Source organism: Balaenoptera acutorostrata, chromosome 1 (genome assembly GCF_949987535.1).
Source record: "Balaenoptera acutorostrata chromosome 1, mBalAcu1.1, whole genome shotgun sequence".
Classification (NCBI taxonomy): Eukaryota; Metazoa; Chordata; class Mammalia; order Artiodactyla; family Balaenopteridae; genus Balaenoptera; species Balaenoptera acutorostrata.
In genome coordinates this window covers 78,877,594-78,899,005 of record NC_080064.1, presented here as the reverse complement: position 1 = coordinate 78,899,005, position 21,412 = coordinate 78,877,594, and the positions used below count along the sequence as shown (strand labels likewise).

The 21,412-nt window shown below is 39.2% G+C and overlaps 2 protein-coding genes across 13 annotated transcripts in view; one reads left to right on the top strand and one right to left on the bottom strand.

The window, feature by feature from the left end:
• Positions 1-6,678, top strand: part of KYAT3 (kynurenine aminotransferase 3) — a 52,845-nt gene extending 46,167 nt beyond the window's left edge. For all 11 annotated transcript variants that reach the window (XR_009005228.1, XM_007176371.2, XM_007176372.2 and 8 more), the window contains one exon: positions 6,305-6,678. Coding sequence is in view for 10 of the 11 variants with exons in the window: in XM_007176371.2 (XP_007176433.1) it covers positions 6,305-6,367 (63 nt within the window). In the remaining variant the exon portion in view is untranslated. The remainder of the gene's footprint in view (positions 1-6,304) is intronic.
• Positions 6,679-12,424: 5,746 nt separating this feature from the next.
• PKN2 (protein kinase N2) overlaps positions 12,425-21,412 on the bottom strand; it is a 190,982-nt gene continuing 181,994 nt past the window's right edge. Inside the window, exon 23 of one of the 2 annotated variants that reach the window (XM_057544823.1) lies at positions 12,425-12,493. In XM_057544823.1, the coding sequence (XP_057400806.1) occupies positions 12,464-12,493 (30 nt within the window). In that variant the 3' untranslated portion in view covers positions 12,425-12,463. Of the gene's footprint in view, positions 12,560-21,412 lie in introns of both variants that reach the window. The other variant, XM_057544822.1, reaches the window with a different exon arrangement.

Sequence of the window (21,412 nt, the reverse complement as noted above, 5' to 3'; positions counted from 1 at the left end):
GATACAAATAAAAATCACATCTTGACATATCATAATCAAACTGTTGAAAACCAAAGATAATGATAAGATCTCGAAAGCAGCCAGAGAAAAACTACACCTCACATGCATGGGAGCAAAGGTACGAATGTTAATTTATTTCTTATCAGAAACAGCGGAGACCAGATTACAATGAAATGACACCTTTAAAGTACTGAAATAAAAATTATGTCAGCCTAGAATTCTATATCCAGGAAAATATCCTTTAAAACTAAAAACAGTATACATCCCTGGTAAATGAAAGCTAAGAGAATTCAGTACCATCAGATCTGTGCTAAAAATAATCTGAATGTATTATTGCTATTTTTAACAATTTAGTGATAAGATGTTATCACTACTGAAAACAGTCTTATGAAGATTAAGGCACTCTCTATACCTGCACACTCATGTATAAGTATAGACAGAATGATGTAAACACTGTTTTCAACTTTTAGAGCCATCCTATAGACAAACTATAGGAGACTTATCCAGAATAGAATATAAATCTTACCAACATAACAATGTCAACATTTAATTGTCTGAAATGTAGAAGAAAGGGTAAGGCCATTAACACTCGCATCTTATAGTGGATCTAGAAACAGAGTTATATTATTTGAAGTTATAAACAGAACTAACAGAAGAAAAAAGTAGCATAAGACTTCCAGTTTTAGAATGGTAAACACGGCCCTTCCCCATTCTCTTCTTGGAAATTATTAAAGAAACAACTAGGAGAGTGGAAAACAAATTCACAAATCCCCCAGGAAGTGAGAAGGAGTTGCCAAATTAGTGAAGGTAATAGTAGAGGGAAGACACGAAGAAAGGCTTCTGCTTCTACATCTTCAAATTATAGACAGAGCTAACAGGTAGCCTATTCATTATCCAGAACAGCAGGAACAGTAAGTGCACTGGTAGTGGGAACTTCTCCAGAGCCATTTGGCCCCATGGAAGAGGCAGAGTAGAAACATACAGTCATGTCATCTAGCACCTGTGCAAACCAGGTGGAAAGAAAGGGCTGTATAGATTTGCTCTTCACCTCTGTCATTTTTGCTAAAGCTGTGTTGAGGCAGTGTGGATACATTAAATTGGAGGGAGCCAATTAAATTAGTTGGAAAGAAATAGAGTCTAAAAGAACTCCCTCTCTCTGAACTCTACATTAATCATATTTAACCTTGTGAGCCAGAGATAATTTCTACTCCCTTCTAGTGGTTCCCTGGATCTTCCTTTATACAAACCTGCAAATACGTCTTCAGATCATAGACAGAGCCAGCAGGTATCTTACTCATTACCCAGAACAATAGGAGCCAGCCGTACGTAGGTGTGCTGGCAGTGGGAGCTTACAAAGAGAATTCAATCAAAGACGAGTAATTAAAAGGAACCAGCTATGAATCTAAAAAGATACTATAAGGGGAAAAGGAGAAAGGTACAGTGAAAAACAAGTATCAGACAGAGAATATTCAACCAAAAAAAGAAAAAACCTGTTTCCATAGAGCAAACCAAAAATGTGATATTTCAAATTCAAAACATGTAAAACAAGAGTTACAGCAGAGATTTTTAAAAGTTCGGGGAAGATAGAATAAGATAATGTAAGAAGATGAAATGGCAGCTGTCAGAGCTCAGGTAAGAAATTGAAGGGAAAAAATAAAGCTATTGGTAATTGTAGTGACATTGGAAACAGTGCAGAGAACACTAAATACTTCTGTAAGCACACTGAGGCTTGAGAAGAGTGAGCAAAAAGAAGTAGAAAGGAACAAAGAATTTTTATTTTTGGCCGCACCGTGTGGCTTGTGGGATCTTAATTTCCCAACCAGGGATTGAATCCAGGCCACGGCAGTGAAAGCGCGGAGTCTTAACCACTGGACCACCAGGGAACTCCCAGGAACAAAGAGTTTTAAAATGTTAGAAAAATTACAGACGTGGAAGACAAATGAAATACCTAGAGTTCCTGGAGGGAGTGGTGCGGGGAGGCAGACCAGTGGAACTGGGAATGAATTGTATAGCTTTATTTTGAGAATGCTTTCCACTGAAAACAAACAAATAAATCTAAAAATGGGAAGGGAATGGCTTGTCTCAGGGAACATTATCACAGAATAACACTGAGATATGCCTTGTTTTAATCTATTGGACTTTATAAGTGATCCTTTGGCATCTAGACAAGATGATTAAGGCCTCCGTGGAGACAGGAGAGGAGGATCAGTGTGGACCCACCTCCTTTGCATCAGCATTCAATATTGGAAGATAGCGGAGCAACACCAAGAAGTCCCTAGGGAAAGCTGACACACCTCATCCAACCTCTTGGAAAAGCAAAAAATAAAAGGGTGGCAAAACGTGCCAAGAAAGTGGAAATTGAAAGAAAGCAGGTTGAATTTAGGGCAAAACAAACCAAAAGCAGCAGCACTTTACAATGATTATGGGTAAAGTCCTCAGTAGCTGTCAAATATATGAAAGGATGCTATACCACACTCATAAAAGAGAAAAGAAAAATAAAACTGCAGTGAAATTTTGTTTTATCTGATAATTTGGAAATAACCAAAACAACTGAAAAGTTTCATAAGATACTCTCATGCATTGATTGAGAGTACAAGTATAATGTGTAAAATCTCTGCAGTGGTTAGTATGAAAATGTATCATCCAAATATAAATGCACATGTCTTCTGACCCAGCAGTTCTGCTTGTAGGATTTTTTCCTGTGGATTTACTTGTACATTGAATGTCTTGTGTTCTAGGATTTTCAGTGAAACACTGTTTATAATATCAAAGGATTATAAACAAAATATTCACCAGTGAAGGCTGCTTGAATAAATTATGGTACATTCACATCCATAAAAGTGTGAAGCAGCTCCATGGAGTGATAGAGCATAAGGTAAAAGCAAGGAGCAGACCAGTTTGTGAGGAACACTATCATCTATATAAAAAGAAAAAGGGAGGGAGGGAGATGGAAGCTTTTAAGTGCCTAGACTGTCCCTGGAAGGAGACGTAATAAAATCCCAGTGTTGCCTCTGGGGAGGAGAACTGAGTGGTTGAGGGAGGTGGGTGGGAGGCTGGGTTACTTTAAAAAAATACTTTGAAATATTCTTAATAAATAAGTTTCAAGAACTGTTTTTCCAAACAATTTTATATAAGTTCCTAACTCAATTATTGATGCCGCTATCACTCCCAAATACCTTATTATGTATTCCCCATTATACAACATTCTTCTACAGTATAACCATCAAAATCATGAACTTAACATTGCTGTATCATTCCATCTAATCTCAGATCCAATTCAAGTCTCACTAATTGCCCCAATAATGTCCTTTTTATAACAAACAAGCAAGTAAATAAATGAATCCAGGCCATAATCGTGTCAGTCAGCCAGTCATCAATCAGTCAATCCAGGCCAGAATTGTGCATTGTATTTAGCTGTCATGTCTGCTTCAAGCTAGAATGGTTCCTCAGTTTTCCTTGACATTCATGACCTTGATACTTCTGAAAATTATTGACCAATTATTTTGAAGAAGGTCCCTCAACATTTGTTTGACATTTACTCGTGAATAGACTCAGATTATGCACCTTTGGCAGGAAACCATGGAAGTGATGCTTTATTCACTGTTTTACATCCTATCAGCACATGATTTTAGTTTTTCCTACTGCTGGTAATGTTAAATTTATTTACTTTATTGAGGTGGTGTCTGCCAGGCTTCTCTACTGTAAAGTTTCACTTTTTCCCTTGACAAATAATGAATGTTTTGCAGTGAGGTACTTTGAAACTATGAAAATATTCCATCTCTCATCAAGCAATTTATTTATCCATTCATATATGTAAGGACTCATGGATTCCTGTTTCATTCAGTGGGTTATAATTTATCATTATTATTACTTATTTTGATGCTCAAATTTCCCCAGATTTGGCCATTAGGAGCCCCTTTAAGCTGGCCTCTGTTTCCTTTGACATGTCCCCATCATTTTTTGAGCATTTCCTTACTTTCTGGCATAGCAAGATGCACCAGGTTCATTTTGTCATTATCTAGCCCAACTTGGAATCACCTTTTAGTGGAGAATGGTATTAAGAAACCAAGATCTGGGCATTAGGAGTGCTCATTGCTGTTGGGGTATTAGTATTCCCAGGCCCTCCCAGGGGACAGACGTAGGGAATATGTAAATGTATATACATACATTCTATGTATGTCTATTCTACTTATTTCTATGTCTATCTAAATATATTGAAACCACCACAGAGTTTATTCTAGCTTTCTCCCTCTCCATATTTGTCCCTCCCTTCTTTGACAGTAAAACACCTGGCTCATCACGTAACCACTTCTTTAATCAGTACTTCTGTATGTGACCAGTCTCCTGTCAGTGCCACTGCCCCTCCACCCAGCACCCCTGACAGGCAGCTTTTACCCTTCTCAGGCTTTGACACCTCTACCAGGTTGCTGCCCCTGTCCCCTGTATGGCCACCATCCTCACCTCACCTGAGCTTCAACACCCTGTGCTGACCTGCTGCTGTCACTCTCCTGCAGAGATACCCTCCTCTAAGTCTCCTAGGCCACCACTGTCACCCACTGCATAGAAGCCCTCCTCTTCCCTTACGGGCTCTGACACTCCATGCCTGTCTGCGTTGGCAGATACCTGCCTCATCCCCTCCAGGCTCCAAGCTGCCTGGAACCACCCTGCCATACAGATGCCTTGCTTACTTACCCTCCTCGACTCTGACACCCTGTTCCTGGTCAGTGCCACCACTGCCATCACCACCACGTCATGCCACCAACATTGGAAAGTCTCCTCACTCCACTCTGGCTGCAGCACCCTGCGCCAGGCTGCCAAGGCTCCCGCTGCCCGCATACATGATCTCCTGTTTCACTCAGCCCCACGTAATGGCCTTTGGACGAAATCACTCTGTAGAGATGGAACAGAAAGGAAAAGGAGAAGTAGAGAAAGCGGAAGAGGAAGTTTATCCATCAATTTAATGTTTTACCATATGTAGATATTACCTATTCAAAAAACAAATGAATTTTATCAATACAGTTGACCCTCAAACAGTGTGGGAGTTAGGGGCTTATAACTGTGAGACTTAGGTGGGAGGGGGCAGACGAGTGTGAATGAACCAATTTTTCCTCATTCAGAGCAGAGAATGGTGAACATTGTCTGAAGTTGATACATAAAAAATGAGAAACACACATTATTTAGATTTTAGTGGCAACCACTAGAACTAAAACCAGAAATTGCCATAAATTGTTGTGTTGGGGGATGGTGGGAGTAGTAAGAAGGGGTGGGGAGGGAAGAAGCAGATGATTATTTTTCAATGCAAACTCTTCTGTACTCTTGGACTCTTTTCTGTAATAGTGTATTAATTTATTCCTCCATTCTTGCTCCGCCTGGCATCCTCTGTGTGTTGGGAGCTAAGGGAGGGATTTTCTTCTGTTGTCTAGAAGCCTCTTTGAAAGAGGTCTGTTATTTTGTATACTTCCTACCCAAATGGACGAAACAGTGAATATGGATCCCATCAGCACATCCTTCAGACTCTCCTCCAGCATCAGTGTTAATTTACGAGTCTGGGTCTTTGGTGCTGCAGGCCCCTTGGGCTGCCACAGGTGGTTATGAGTGAGGGTGTTCACACTGACGGACATGGTTTTGGCTGGGATCAGGTTAAACTGTTTTCAGTCTGAGCTGTATATACAGTTTGTCAGTCATTTTTTTTTTTTTGGTGATGCTCTTTGGCCCTCTACTGGTTAATTTGTAGATTTATTTGGTGTCAGGAAAGTAGTAATAAAGTGACCTGAATTGGCAGCCAGCATCACAAAACAGTATGATGTAGTGATTGCCGTGATGCTTCTCTAGCTCCCCTAACATTGAATTCTTGTGAGGTTCATTCACTTTTCTAGCCTGACGGCAATGGGATATAGCATTATAAATAATTGGTTTGTTTGATTTGCTACGGGGCTCCTTAAAGCGCTTGGGACTTGTGTATTTGGCCACCAAGGTAAGGCATGATGCTGTGGATGCCATTTCCCAGTCTCTGTGTTCCTGCTGAGATGAAGTGGCTTAATATGGGGCAGAGCTTCCAGTGATGCAACTCAAGGTGTCCCCCACCCCTACCCCCACCCCATGAATGCTCCTGGGCTCTGTCTTAGCTGCAGAGGAGCCCATCTGGGCCCAGCTCACGTTATCAGGGGTTGAGAAGCACTAGGTTCCCAAATCACTACATGACTGTTACAGATGGACTGATTTTGGTATATTTTTTATATTTAAATCTTTATTTCATCTTGAATTTATTTTGATATGTAATGATGATTATTTCATTAATTTACAGAAAGACAGTACACTGGATGCTGCTGAAGAAATCATCAAGGCATGGAGTAGACAGAAGTTTTGATACATGCAGACTGCATTGTTTCTATTAAATGACTTAGTATGGAATTATTTAGTACTGCTACTTGCTGGGTATTGAAAAAAAAATGTCAGTACAAATGAAATTTAAAGGACTATTTCCACTGTTAATCCCACTACTGACAATATTCAGGAGATCTGATTTTTTTTTTCAGCTGAAATGTATTAAAACACCTTTTAGACCGTTTTATGAGTCAATATAGTGCAGTGGTAAGAACTGTGAGATGCTGGTTGATGCTTAACGTTTCTGTGCTTCAGTTTCCTCATAAAAGGGGAATAAAAATAGCACCTACTTTATATGAAGTTTGTGAGTTGTTGTTTGTGAGGATGAAATGGACTGATGTATGTAAAGCCTGGCAAACAATAAGCACTCAACTACTCTTGGCCAGTTTCACTTCTCTGCCATTGCGTGAAAACCCTTTAACCAGTTACATCCCCCTCAACTCTGTATCTTTGGTTTGTCTCTACCCACCTGTAGTTCTCTCCCCTTCACTTACTAACGGCTTTGAACTTTGCTCATAGTTTTGCCTCTCTGTTGTAAGTACTGCCATCATCTGGGATGGCTTCAAGGTCCCCACGGATTACCTAGGCTTTTGGTACTTTGTTCACCTCTGGTGATACTCACCTCCACTCCACTCTCCACTTCAGCCACCCACTCCCTTGGGCATACCCTAAACCTTTCATCATTTCAGGCTGTTCCATCTTTGAGATAATAAGTTAGTCATTTCACACTGTAACCACCTATTCTTACACTAAGTATCCCCCCCCCCCCACCGGCCAATATTTCCCTCTCTCTCCCTCTCTCTCTCTCTCTCTCTGTCTCTCTCTCTCTCTCACTCAGCTCCTCTCAAAATATTACTTTAAACTATCATTTCAAATCCACTATTTCTCAAAAATTGGTCCATGGCCCTCTTACATCAGAGTCAACTAGGATCTTTGTTGAAAATAGATTTTGGTCTTCACCCCAGACTTACTGAATAATAATTTCAGAATCTGGCCCTTTCCAGGTGATTCTTATTCCCACTAAAGTTTGAAAATCATTGCTGTAGTCTGTAGAACCTTCTATCAATCTCTTTGTATCTTCACTCCCTTCCATATCCAGGTTAGATTTCATCATCCATAACTTCAGCCAAGATACTTTTGCTGCCTTGAATAACTTTCTCATTGTTCTATCTCACCTACCTGGGCAAAATAAATATACAGCAACTCGTCCCTGGGGTTGAAGTTCCATGCTTGCATCTGGGCTGCTGAGTGCTGCTGTAGCAAAATGCATAGTTGGGCAGGTTCTAACAACCATGAATGCACATCATTGACCTTAACTTGACTTAATTCTTCTGTGTTCCCCTAGTGAGCTTTCTCTACATTTTACCACAATAGCAATTCCTAATGTTCTTCCATTCTCCATAGTAAAAATATTCAGCCTTCTCCATTCTCCTACACCTCAAAGCCCACCCCTGCCAGTACTATTAAAAGACCTAATCTCCAGCTTCTGTGAAAAACAAAATTAAAAAAAAAAATGAAAAAGTAGGAACCACCAGACCAGCACTCCCAGCTGGGATTCTACCAATAAGTGAGTCTGTGACATCTACATCAGCATCCATCCTTTCTTTATTGCCCCCAGGGCCTGGGGACGGTGGGGAGGATTGGTGGTTAAACAGTACTAGGCCCAGCCATCCAGAAGGCGGCCAGGGCCTCAAGAGCCAACTGTTGCAACAAAACAAATTCCATGTGAAAATTGTGCCTGTCCACTCGTGTAGGGGACTTGATAAGATTTTCACCAGGGTTTAAATCCACTCTGTGCAGCCTTGGGACTTGTCCAGTGCTAATCCCACCACCTGTACTCTGGATCCCATGTCTTCTCACATTCTCAGGGACTTGGTTCAGCCTATTCTCTTAGATCTTCAGCCTCTACTGGAACCCTTCCTCAACAGTAAGATACTTTCAGATCTCTCCCATCTTAGAAAATCCTTTCCCTGTTTCTGTCTACAACCCTATTATCTCTTCCTCTTCAGGGCAAAATTTCTTCCTTCCATTTTTTTCTCTCTCCCTACTGGCCTCCCTCCATCCTTCATTTTTTCCTTTAACAGATATTCATTGAACTCCTCATATGTGCCAGGCACTGTCCTAAGATATTCAGGCACTTAGGATATATCAGTGAACAAATGAACCAAAGATCCCTGCCTTCTAGGGCTTTCCTTCTAGATAGGGGAGAGACAATAACTAAATCATAAACGTAATGAAATATATTGTAAAACTTATACATGGCAATTGTATGAAGAAAAGAAGTAAGGCAGGGTAGAGGTTGGAATGAGAGTGTTAGGGAAGCAAATTGGAATTTTAAACAGTGTGGTCAGGTGGGTCTCATGGAGGGGACATAGAAGCAGACTTAGAAGAAGAGAGGGAGAGAGCCTTGTGAAGATCTTAGGGAGGAACATCCCAGGCAGAAGGGATAGCCAGTGCAAAGGCTCTACAACAGGAGGGTGTCTTATGTTTGATGAATACCAAAGGTCTGCTGTGGCTGGATGGAATAACCAGGGATGGAGTAGCAGGTATTAGGCCAGAGAAGTAACATAGGACCTCAAGGACTGGAGTGAGGATAATGGTTTTGTGCCATCCTATCCTATAGGTATATCCTATACCTTTTTTTTTTTTTTGATATGTAAAATAATGTTTATTGCAGCATGGTTTATAATTCCTCCAAACTAGGAACAACCAAAAAGACATGAGACTGGGTACGAGCGCCAAATGTGTCAGTATTAGTGACTAAAGGGGACTGATGACCTAGCTCTGGAGTCTTGAGAAATTTTACTGCGAAATGGAATAACTTGAAAAAGTTTTCCTCATTTGATGATTCCACTTTCTCGTACACAAACACACACTCCTACTTACCCTCAACCCGCTACAGTCTGGCTTCCATACCCATTATTGTTCTAAGTTCTCTAATGACCTCCATGTTCTTAGGTTTAAAGGAAACTTCTCAGTTCCATCTGGCTTTACCTCTTAGTATTTACCACTGCAGGCCACTTGGGCCTTCCTAAACCCTAATTTTTTTTTTTTTTTTTTAGATCCTGTGGTGCTGCATGTTCATCAGTTGCCTTTTCCACTCTGCCCTTCTTCCTTCCTCTCCTTTGCCTGTTTCTTAGCTATTGGTATTTTGTCTTTCTCACTAAGTAACTTCATTTACTCTGTATATGCTAGTGACTCCTAAATCTGTAACAGCCCAGTTCTATCTGTTGAATTTCAGACCCATACATCCAGTATCCCATTCGTCATCTCACATGGACATTTTATAGGCAAACCCTATTCAATCTGGGCTCCTCACCTCAGTGAATGGTGCCACCAATCCAGTTGCTCAAGTCAGAAAACCTACAAGTCATTTTTAACTTTTCTCCCCACATCCAAATCCTCTATATAGTACCCCACCTCTCTTCAATCCATCACTTCTCTCTGCTCCAGTTGCTTGCACTCTGGCACCAAACAATGTCATTTCTCAACTAGATTACTAGTCAACTCTTAACAGTTCTCCCTGTCTTGCTCCTTGCAACTTATCCCTGTAGCCCAAACAAGCTTTATAAAATGCAAATGTGATCATGTTACATATATTAGTTAAGATTATTCCTGTTGCAAGTGACAGAAAGCCTAACCTGTATGGGTTTAAATCAAATAAAAAGGAATTGTCTGCCTCAACATTTTAGGAGTAGTCTAGTTTCAGTTACAGCTTGATCCAAGACTCATATTGTAATGTATCACCAAGCTCCATTTCGTAGTTCTGTCTTCTCTGTGTCAGCTTTATCTCCAGGCTGTACCTCCTGGATAGAAACATGGCTACAGCAGTTTCTGAGCATCATATGGTGACACTAGCAAATGCAGCAAAAGAGGACACTTTCTCTGACGCTCCAGCAAATGATATATTGTGTCGTATTGGCTCATTCCTGAGCTATCCGCTGAGGCCAAGGGGATTGGACATGCTAACTAACTTAGGCCAATCCAAGGTCAACTCCACATGGACTACATTGGTTGAAAGAAGGGACAGAATGACGAAGGGAGGAAATGGATGAGAAAATGTCTTAAGTGACTTAAAATCTTTTACTCTCCGTTGCTCTTAACATAAATGAGTTTTGTTGCTGTTGTTTTAGGGTTTTGTTTTGGGTTATTTTGGTGTTTGGGGTTTTTAGACAATCATTCTCTGATGCAAACCATTTATTTATTTATTTACTTATGGATGGCTGCGTTGGGTCTTTGTTGCTGCGCGTAGGCTTTCTCTAGTTGTGGCGAGCGGGGGCTACTCTTCATTGCGGCGCGAGGGCTTCTCATTGCGGTGGCTTCTCGTTGTGGAGCACGGGCTCTAGGCACGCGGACTTCAGTAGTTGTGGAGCACGGGCTTAGTTGCTCTGCGGCATGTGGGATCTTCCCGGACCAGGGCTTGAACCCGTGTCCCCTGCCTTGGCAGGCAGATTCTCAACCACTGCGCCACCAGGGAAGTCCCGCAAACTTTTTTTTTTTTTAACATCTTTATTGGAGTATAATTGCTTTACAATGGTTAGTTTCTGCTTTATAACAAAGTGAATCAGTTATACATATACATACATCCCCATGTCTTTTCCATCTTGCGTCTCCCTCCCTCCCACCCTCCCTATCCCACCCCTCTAGGTGGTCACAAAGCACCGAGCTGATCTCCCTGCCGCAAACCCTTCTTGACTGAGGAAAGAATGAGTTCATTTAGTCAGGTAAGGGAATCACCCTTGAAGGTCATTCCTCTGCAGTCGCTCAGACTCCCCTCATCAGGGCTTACAGTGCCCTGTGTGATGTGGTCTCCCTCTTACTCCTTCAGTCCATCTGTCCCATCTTTTCCTGCTCAAATATCTAGTCTTACTGAGCTCATTTCAATTTCTAAATTAGCCCTATGCTCTCTACCTTTTAGCAGATGTTATTTCCTGACATTCAAGCATGGTTAATGTAGGTGGTATATTGGTGATGCTTAATTTTATGTGTCACCTTAGCTGCACCGTGGTGCCCAGATATGTGGTCAAATATTATTCTGGATGTTTCTGTAAGGGTGTTTTTGGAAGAGATTAACATTTAAATCAGTAGAATTTGAGTAAAGAAATTTGCTCTCCAGAATGTGGGTGGGCTTCATCCAATCAGTTGAAGGCCTTAACAGAACAAAAGGCTGACACACCTCCCCCACCTCCCCTCCCCAACCTCACTACCCCCCCACCCCTGGGGCAAGAGGAAATCCTTCCAGCAGAGGGCCTTCAGACTTGAACTACAATATGGTCTCTTCCTGGGTCTACAGCCTGCAGGCCCACTCTGCAGATTTTGGACTTGCCAGCCTCCATAATCATGTAAGTCAGTTTCTTAAAATGAATCTCTTTCTATATATATATATACATACACACACACACCTTACTGGTTCTGTTTCTCTGAAGAATTCTAATACAAGTAGATTAGCAAAAATGACAATAAGTTGTCTACAAATTCCCAAAGTTATGTAAGAACTCATTTTATGACATTATACTGTATTATAATAATGAGATATGGACTTCACACAGTAACTTTTAAAGATTTTATTTGGAAGATAGGTTTGCCTATGCAAAAGCCAATAATAATCCACCTTCTCCTTTGACTACTTCTACTATGGAGGCTAAAAGCCAAAATATCCAATTTCTCAGCTTCCCTTGCAACTAGTCAAAAGTGCCTGAGAAGAGCTTCCCTTCATGGAAAAAGATGAGGCAAAGTTATCCTGAGACTTCTTCGTCTTTTTTGTGCTCTTCATCCTTCTTCTTTCTTCCTACCTGGAATGTATTATAGAAGTAAGGGCTGGAGGTGCAGCAGCCATCTTGCATTCAGGCAGCAACTGGCATCAGAGTGAAAGCCTACATAATAAGGGTGGCAGAGCAGAAAGATAGAAGAGACAGACCCTGGAAGCAATTTGGAGCTACTGTAACCCCAGAATTTGTAATGCATGAGACAAATAAACCCCTATTTTTTAAGCCACCAGAATAGAGTTTTATTTATTATTTACAGATGAATGAATTACTACCTGATATAGAAGATATGGTACGCAGATCAAATTTTTCTTCTAGAAGATACACTGACCTGATGAAGAGGCCTGGAGGTAGTGAGAGAGACCAATCAGAAGGCTCCTGCAGGAGCCCAGGAAGGAGATGGTGAGGTCCTGAAGGATTTAGTATGAGAGAAAGGTAAATCATCACAAATATTTGTCAAACTCATACATTTTTCCCATCATTCTTATGATAAAAACAATTATATAACTACACAATTACCAATATTTTAAATCAAAAATTGTCTCCAGATAAAACAAGAAGTCTTCTTGGTCTCAGTTGGTTAAACCCAAGGATAAAACAAAATAAAACAAAAACCTCGCGCTTCCCTGGTGGCGCAATGGTTGAGAATCTGCCTGCCAATGCAGGGGACACGGGTTCGAGCCCTGGTCTGGGAGGATCCCACATGCCACGGAGCAGCTGGGCCCGTGAGCCACAATTACTGAGCCTGCGCGTCTGGAGCCTGTGCTCCACAACGAGAGAGGCCGTGATAGTGAGAGGCCCGCGCACCGCGATGAAGAGTGGCCCCCGCTTGCTGCAACTGGAGAAAGCCCTCGCACAGAGACGAAGACCCAACACAGCCATAAATAAATAAATAAATAAAACAAATACTTAAAAAAAAAAAAATTGCTTAAGGTCATATCTCTAAAAAAACAAAAACAAAAACAAAAACCTCAACCACATTCCTGAGACATGAGAATTTCATTTTATTGCTGCTCTGAGAATACATCTAATTACTGTCATGCCAATTAAATAGTAATTTCACCTGCTGACAAACAGCTGTATTGGGATAGATCAAAATAAATTGTAGAAATAATTAGATTTTCTAATCAATATTAACTTCATCATATCATACAGCTGCTACTTTCTTTGACATTTAATACAGCATCTTTTTTCTTATATTATGTAAAACTTGTCATTTGTAGCAAAATCTCATAGTAAAAAAGATGAATAATAATTTTGTCCTTTTGTCAATGAGAGTGGTTATCCTGAACTATTACTTTTTAAAATCTTTACCCGTCTCATTAATTATCCATTGAAAGTATGTCATATTTTAGTTGAAACCTTAGAGCTATAGCCTCTAATACCATAACCTCATTTTCTGTGTAAATTACTGAGACGACTTTTTTTTTTTTTTTTGCCACACTGCACGGCTTGCGGGATCTTAGTTCCCTGACCAGGGATTGAACCCGCACCCTCGGCAGTGAAAGTGCCAAGTCCTAACCACTGGACTGCCAGGGAATTCCCCCAGATGACTTATTATAACACCACTTTTATAATTATTCTTTTTAATTTTTAAAACATTTATTTTTTTTATTTTATTTTATTTATTTTTAAATAATTTATTTATGTTTAAATTTTATTTATATTTTGGCAGCATCGGGTCTTAGTTGCAGCACGCGGGACCTTCCTTGAGGCATGCGGGACCTTTCGTTGCGGCACACGGGCTTCTCTCTAGCTGTGGCATGCGAGTTTTCTCTTCTCCAGTTGTGGCGCGTGGGCTCCAGGGTGCATGGGCTCTGTAGTTTGCGGCACGCGGGCTCTCTAGTTGACGTACACGAGCTCAGCAGTTGGGGCACGGAGGCTTAGTTACCCCCCAGCACGTGGGATCTTAGTTCCCTGACCAGGGATCAAAGGCGCATCCCCTGCATTGTAAGGCGGATTCTTTACCACTGGACCACCAGGGAAGTCCCTATAATTATTCTTGAAGCATTCTGCTGACCAATATATGTACAAAAGGGTACAAAACTCATGAAAACCATTCAGTTTTCTAAAGGCTTTTCTCTCTCTGGAATGCCCTGGTAAAACACTAGTCTGCCTGCTCTACCCTGGGAAATGACCACTTTTGAAGGAAAATCTGTGCATGACACTTCGCTGGTGAAAGCCCTTCAATGCCACTCAGTCTCACTCAGAGTAAAAGCCAAAATCGTCTCTCTGACCTTGGAGCCCTGCATGACCTGACCCTGCTCTTCTCTAACCTTATCTCCTACTACTCCGCCCTTCCCTCCATGCACTGCTTGCTGATCACCAGGGCTGCTACAGATTAGGTCTGCTGTACCTGAGGGTCCCTCTGCCTAGATACTTTCCACCCAGTGTCCACCTGGCTACCTCCAATCTTTATTCAAATGTCATCTCAGGTGAACTTATCTGACCTCCCATGTAAAATTGTAAATCCTGGCTCTCCTCATCTCCTTTCCCTGCCTTATTTTTCTCCTTAGCACTTACTACCATTGAACTTAAAAATGTTTCTCTCATTCTATTTATCATTTTTATCCCCTCCTAACATATGTTCCATGAGACCAAGGATTTTTATTGTTTTGTTCATGGCTGTGTCCACAACACCTAAAGCAGAGTCTGGCATAAAGTAGCACTGAATAAATGAATTTCTGCAAATGGAATTTGGCCCTCAGAACAACACTGGTTTTTTGATGTTGTTTTGTTTTTAACTTTGGGTCTCTGTTTGGCCCATGTCTTTCACTTATTAATAGTTTCCTGAAGTGCCAAATATTGTTCTTAAAACTGCAGATATGGTTAGCCAGGCTTCTGAATCACCTGTGCTGAAGGCTTCAGCTAATCAATAATGTGGGACTCTATCTGACCTCTGGAAACCCAATCCCAGGATACAGGACTCAAAGTTGCACTTGGCTCCTGGCTCCAAGACAATTAGATTTAATAGAGTAGTGGTCTGCAAGCATTTTTAAGCCAGGGAGTGCATATGTTCATATGCATATGTACACACATGTACACATACACACACACACACACACAAGCTTGGAATTACATCTATCTCCCTTTTGCCTGGCAAATAAATATTTCTAATCAGGGCCTGGTTCTCAGTCTGAAATGATGCTGATAATGCTATCTCAGGCCCTGCCTTCCAAACCTGGGGAAATGGACACTTGAATTGGTGCAACATCTCTGGAGGGCAATTTCACAATATCTATCAAAATGTTGTATGAGCATGTCTTTTGATGCCCTGATTCTGTTGTTAGGTATTTACAGTTTGAACATGCAAACCTTCACCCACAAATATGAACAAGAATGTTCATGACAGCATTGTTTATAATATCACAAAACTGGAAACAACCAATTCCTCCATTATTGGTGTAATAGTTCAATAAATTATGGTATCTAGTCAAAGAATGCAGTTCATCTCTGTTACTTGAAAAAAAAATGAATAGACTATTGAACGTGATCTGCTTGTGCAAATAAAACAAAAATACATTAATAGATGATTATCCCTGGGCACGATATGGATGTATCTTACATGAATTTGAATCATGCAAATTAGGTGTTAGACCATATCAAAATATTAATACAATCTTTCTTATGCTCAGAATTTTAAATAATTTTCATTTCCTCAAATAAAAAATTTGTTTGAAAAAATACATAACTTCAAGACCGGCAGGCCTCTTGCTTATACAATTGCAACATGGCAGTGTCACCTGAGCTGTAAACAGTGCCATCTTTTGGCCAAAATGCTGAGGTTGAAGGAGCTTGGGAAGTCAGAGGAACTGAATGACTGCCAGGGTGGTGTGACACCCCTATGCATAGCCTTTTGTTCAGGAAATGGGAGTAGCTGTCTACAGCACTCGACAAATTATCTTAAGAAGTCACATAGTCTTTCTCTTTATTTCGTAATCAATTAAATGGAAAAGTGTATTTCCATATGAATACACACAAATACTTCTGAGTTCCAAATAAAAGTACTCAGATAAAAGGAACGATCTATCACAGAGTATGTAGTTGTTTGAAAGCAAGCCACAACTAAATTCTCATTAACTTAAAGTGTAGCTCGTATCATTTTACTCTGGAACAATTTTTTGAAAATTTGAAAGACTCAAGCAAGTTTAGTTATTTTAAATGTAGAAAGTTGCGACCGTTTGGTTTAGTGGGAAATTCTTAGGATCTCTATTGTAAAATCGAACTACTGACCTTGGGTTTGTGGGGAATATTTTTTTTTAACATTAACTTCCACATAACAGAAAAGAAAGCAGAAAGATATACCAATCCCTCATTTGCAAAATAGGCAATCATGTCAGACTACAGCCAGAGTTTAACCTAACTGAAAAAAGTAAAGATGATAGTCCAAAGACATATTAGGAGTGAGCATTTTGATGCGAATGCTACAAAATTAGCTTGAAAGGTCCAAACACTGGGTGGGAACAGATGAATGCAAAGAGTGGCAGGGGCTTCCTGTGCAGCTTTTATACTGCATTTGGTTGCAAATGCCATAAAGTCATTAAATAGTGGAAGATTGCTAAACCGTTGTGGGTTTTGTGGTTTTAATAGAAAAACTACATTCAAGTTAACTTTCATTTTTTTTTTAACTTGAAAAAACCCATCCCAATAAAAGTATTCTAAGTAACTGATGGTGTACTGAATACCACCTCTATTAAGCTATATATGGGAACTGCTTATCTTACTGCCATTTAAAACACTCGAGAGTGGGCATGTTGTTAATACTCAGAAAATAATACTAGTGGTGATAAAGTGGACTCTTGTGATGTCTGAACATGAGACACTGACTAGAGATTACCCATTTTGGCTAAGATCAGTGGCAGGACAGTGGGTGGCAAATGCTTTATTTCACAAGTGTGGGGCGGGTCCTTTCATCTCGTTAATGCGAAAGAGCAAAATCCTAGGTAGGAAAGGTCAGAAAATAGTGAGAATGAGCAGCAATAATGGACAATTTTGTAGAGGAGAGAAAACACTAGGGTAAAAAAAAAGGAAAAGCTAGCCTTAATGGAAAAACCCTCTTTGTAAACCTCACTAATTTGGTTTAATTACTGTGAAGAACAGTCAGAATAATGATATTTTAAAATACATTCTTTCATTCAATCAATCAATAACTCACACAAACCACAGTTATTGGATGTCTTCTCTATGCAAAAGATTAGTCACAAAGTCCAAAGGAAAAATTTGGATGCTTCAGCCCTCAGTGAGCACCACCATTTATTTTCAAGCACCTGTAGTAGTAGAATCAACCATGGTAAAGCGTTGCTTAGAAAAGGGTCTTGGTACCTGAATTGGTTTTTACCACCTAAATTGCACTAAGACCTTAGGGACTGTCTGTATATCATTTTCCTATTTCAAAGGTAAATGTTGCCTCTGTTTCATAACGTTATAACCAAAATTACAATTTTCCTATTTTTAGCATTTATCTTGCTTCCAATGTTATTATAAAAAAACATTGCAATGGACATCTTCATGAATATAGTATCCCATATTTTAGGTTATTTCCTTACTCCAGTTCTCAGAAGTGGGATTACTGGATCAAGAGGTTTTCACATCTAAATCATTCTGGAGTATTGCTGAATTGCTTTCTAAAAGGGTTGTATCAATTTATAATACTGTGAGCAATATGTGGCCATCATGAGAGACAGTAATGAGAGCAATTTTATATTCTCATCACATGGTCATACTTTATAATTAACATGGAGTTTTAATTTAATACACAAATAATATGAGATTACTTGAAAATAGGTAGTTATTTTACACAATAAGATTTTTAGCGTGTGATTTTCATGGAAACAGTAATGTTAAAATTCTCTCTTTAAGAAAGTGTCAAGTAACGGGTCACATGAATGTTTCATGTTCTCATTTTCCCCCAATAGTTCATTACTTGAAAACCATTAATAGGACTTTAAAGACAAATTCTATTTACACTAAAATAAATATACTTAAAAAACATTTTTAGGAAATTATACTCTCATATATCATTCAATCTCCCCATGTTTTTTATTATAAAATGAGAACGTTGTTATTTTGGGAAAAAATATTAGCTTCAAAACATTTAATCAAACAACACTAAATAGCGTAGCATAACTTTTGAAGTCATACTTAATGCCAAATGATATCTTTTTGGAAAAAATACTGATTTTAAAAGTCACCAGCTACTAGCGTGAACCCTTTAGAGTTATTTTGTTTTGTTTTTAGCAGAGTAATTTAGAAGTTTAAAAGAAAACTATTGCCCACTGAACATTGAATTAAAAAGTGAGTTAATTTCTAGCACTCTTCTTCCTTGATTCTGTAAGGGGATAATGACAATTAATATTTTCTATTTATAGATTATTAATGTTTTAAGCCTATATTATACTTTCTAACACTTGGAGAAGCTGCTGCCTTTTCTCAGTGAAAAAGTAGATTTATTCTCAAATGGACAACAAGCTGCCAGTACTGGAGAATCAAAGATTTCAAATAAATCAACAAACAAATGGAAAAGTTCAATTCAGGATCACATATGCAAGTACATTTAGCAATGGGATATGAGCCAGGCACATTTCAGTTTAGGTAGCACATGAACTGACAAACACAAGTGTCCTTAGGCAGACAGCTGGCCAGAATATTTTAGAGTACAGCTGCCCCACAAACTCAGCCCACATGATAGCTGCAGGTGCGCTGCTTGTTGAATCCATTTCCTGATCTTAAGGTCTATAAGGTGAATTTCTGTATATTGAGTTTCTAATAGGAGGCATACTGCATGGACTCTAGAGCCAAATTGCCAGGGTCTAAATCCCAGTTCTACCATTTACTAGCTGTGTGATTTCAGGCTAGTTACTTAACCATTCTGTGCCTCAATTTCTCCATCCATAAAGTGGGGACAATAATAGTATCCAACTCATAGAGTTGTTGGGAAGATTAAATGAGTTAATATATGCAAAGCCTTAAAATAGTACCTGGCACATAGTAAGAACTATATGAGTGTTTACTGATACTATTAATATCATGATTATTGTTTATTACTACTTCTACCTGTATTCAAATAAAGTTTTATGCCTTTATTAAAGACTAAAAGAATAATAAATGCTTCTACAAATATAATCTGTATTTCCCAGGGCACAGTAATTTGGGCTTAAAAATATAGTCTTGCAATAACAGTTACACAGTAGGCATGCATAGAAGTGGGACAATTTTAGAGTCAGTCATTCCTGGCTTTGAATTCTATCACCACCACTAACTTATGTGTAACACTGGGCAATTTATCTATTCAACCTCTCTAAGACTTTAAAAGGAGAATAATAATACTTGCCTGACAAGATAACGAAGAACTAGATAAGATAATGAATGTGAGGTGCCTGACGAATGGCCTCATGCAAAAGGACCAAAGGCCTACTTTCAAGGACTCACCTAGTTCTTGCAGCTCCATGTGGGGCCCTCACTTTCCCTCTCTGCCACCTTCAGCAGGGTTTTACCTTTCTGCCCAGTGAAGCCAAACCAGCAAGAAGCAGGCCCAGGACAATCACCAACTTAGTAAAAATATCTTTGGTAATTTTGGAAGTATTATAATGCTTTATAAAAAAGGTTTAAACGTCCATGATTTTTAGAAATGTAGACTAAAGTATGTAAGGGTCAAAGTGATATATGGGATTTATTTTTAAAATACTTTAGTAAAGGGACAAAAAAGGAAAGAAAAGTATACACAAAAAAATTTGGAAAGATCATGATAATTGTTTAATCAGGATGATAGGTATATGAGGATCATAATATTATTGTCTCTAATTTTTAGTGTTTGAAAATCTTCATACATAAAAAACCATTTGAAAAATTAAAATACAAACTGCTCACATTTCTAGAAGTAATACATATGGCCCCTCAGCCACCAGTTAAATGAGGTTTGTCTAATATTCTAGACAATTCATCTCATTTCCAAAAGAGTCCCAGTCAGAGCTGGTCATACATTTCAGTGAATCCTCTATTCTTCCTAGTCCAGCAGAATATGTCATATGACATATTTCAAATATTCCATAATTTCCAATCAAGTATTTGTCAAACCTTGCTTAAGTTAGGAAATTGTCATCTTCTGCAATATCACCATACAGACACTTTTATAGCAGACATTTATATATCAATGTTTCCACAAGCAAGGCCACAGGTAAATCTAATGAACCTCCATAACATTACACCAAGAGGAAGAAGCCAGATGTAAAAGACAACATATCATATGATTCCATTTACATGAAAAGTCCAGAAAAGGCAAATCTATAGAGACAGAAAGTAGATGAGTGATTCTTGGCGCTGGAAGTGGAATGGGCATTAACTGTACATGGGCATGAGTGATCTTATTGGGATGATGGAAATGTGCTAAAACTAGGTTATGGGGATCATTGCACAACTCGGTAAAATTAATAAAAATCACTGACTTCTAAACAGGTAAATTCTATGGTATGTAATTATACCTCAATAAATTTAAAAAATATATATCTAGTTGGGTCACAAACTTTAAAAAATCATTTATTAGGTATGTAAAGCATTTTATACTTGGGAAGAACTATAACCTATCAAGTTGTGATTTCACAGTAGCGACATAAAATTTTATTTTAAAAGTTTAAAAAAGATGAGTTCGCTTAAATTGATTTAAATAAATAATTTTATTTAATTCATATGGTTAAATTAAATAAAAATGATGATATTAACAAGCCGGAAGTTTTGGTAAATGATAGTCTGGGTGTCACCATTCCTAGGTGACACAACCCCAACTCTGTGTGTGTGTTTCAATCTCAGGATCAGATACAAAGATTAAGTGGGATTATGTTGATGAAAATGCTTTATAAATTGCCAATGCTGTACTAACAACAAAAAGAGGAATGGCCTACCTAAGCTGCTTCTATTTTAATATAAAAGAAATCTTAACTAGGTTATGACAGACAGAGATTCTCGGGGGCGGGGGCAGGAGTAATTAACCAGTTGCCCAGCTTCCGTCCTCTGGGGTTTCAATTTCTCTGATGGTTTCTTCCTTCCACAAACATTATTGAATGCCTACCATAAACCATTAGGTGGTAGGTCCTTATCTTGATTCTCAAGAGGTGCCCAGTTCCCTTCCTCCTCCTCACCCTCTTCTCCCAAGCCAAGATGCTCTACTATGAAAACTTCCTGCTGGATTGGGGTGCAGCGCCCCCAAGCTCTTTCGTGGTTGCACTTGGCACAGCTGAAATAAATTGGCATTTTGAAACTTTACCAGATAT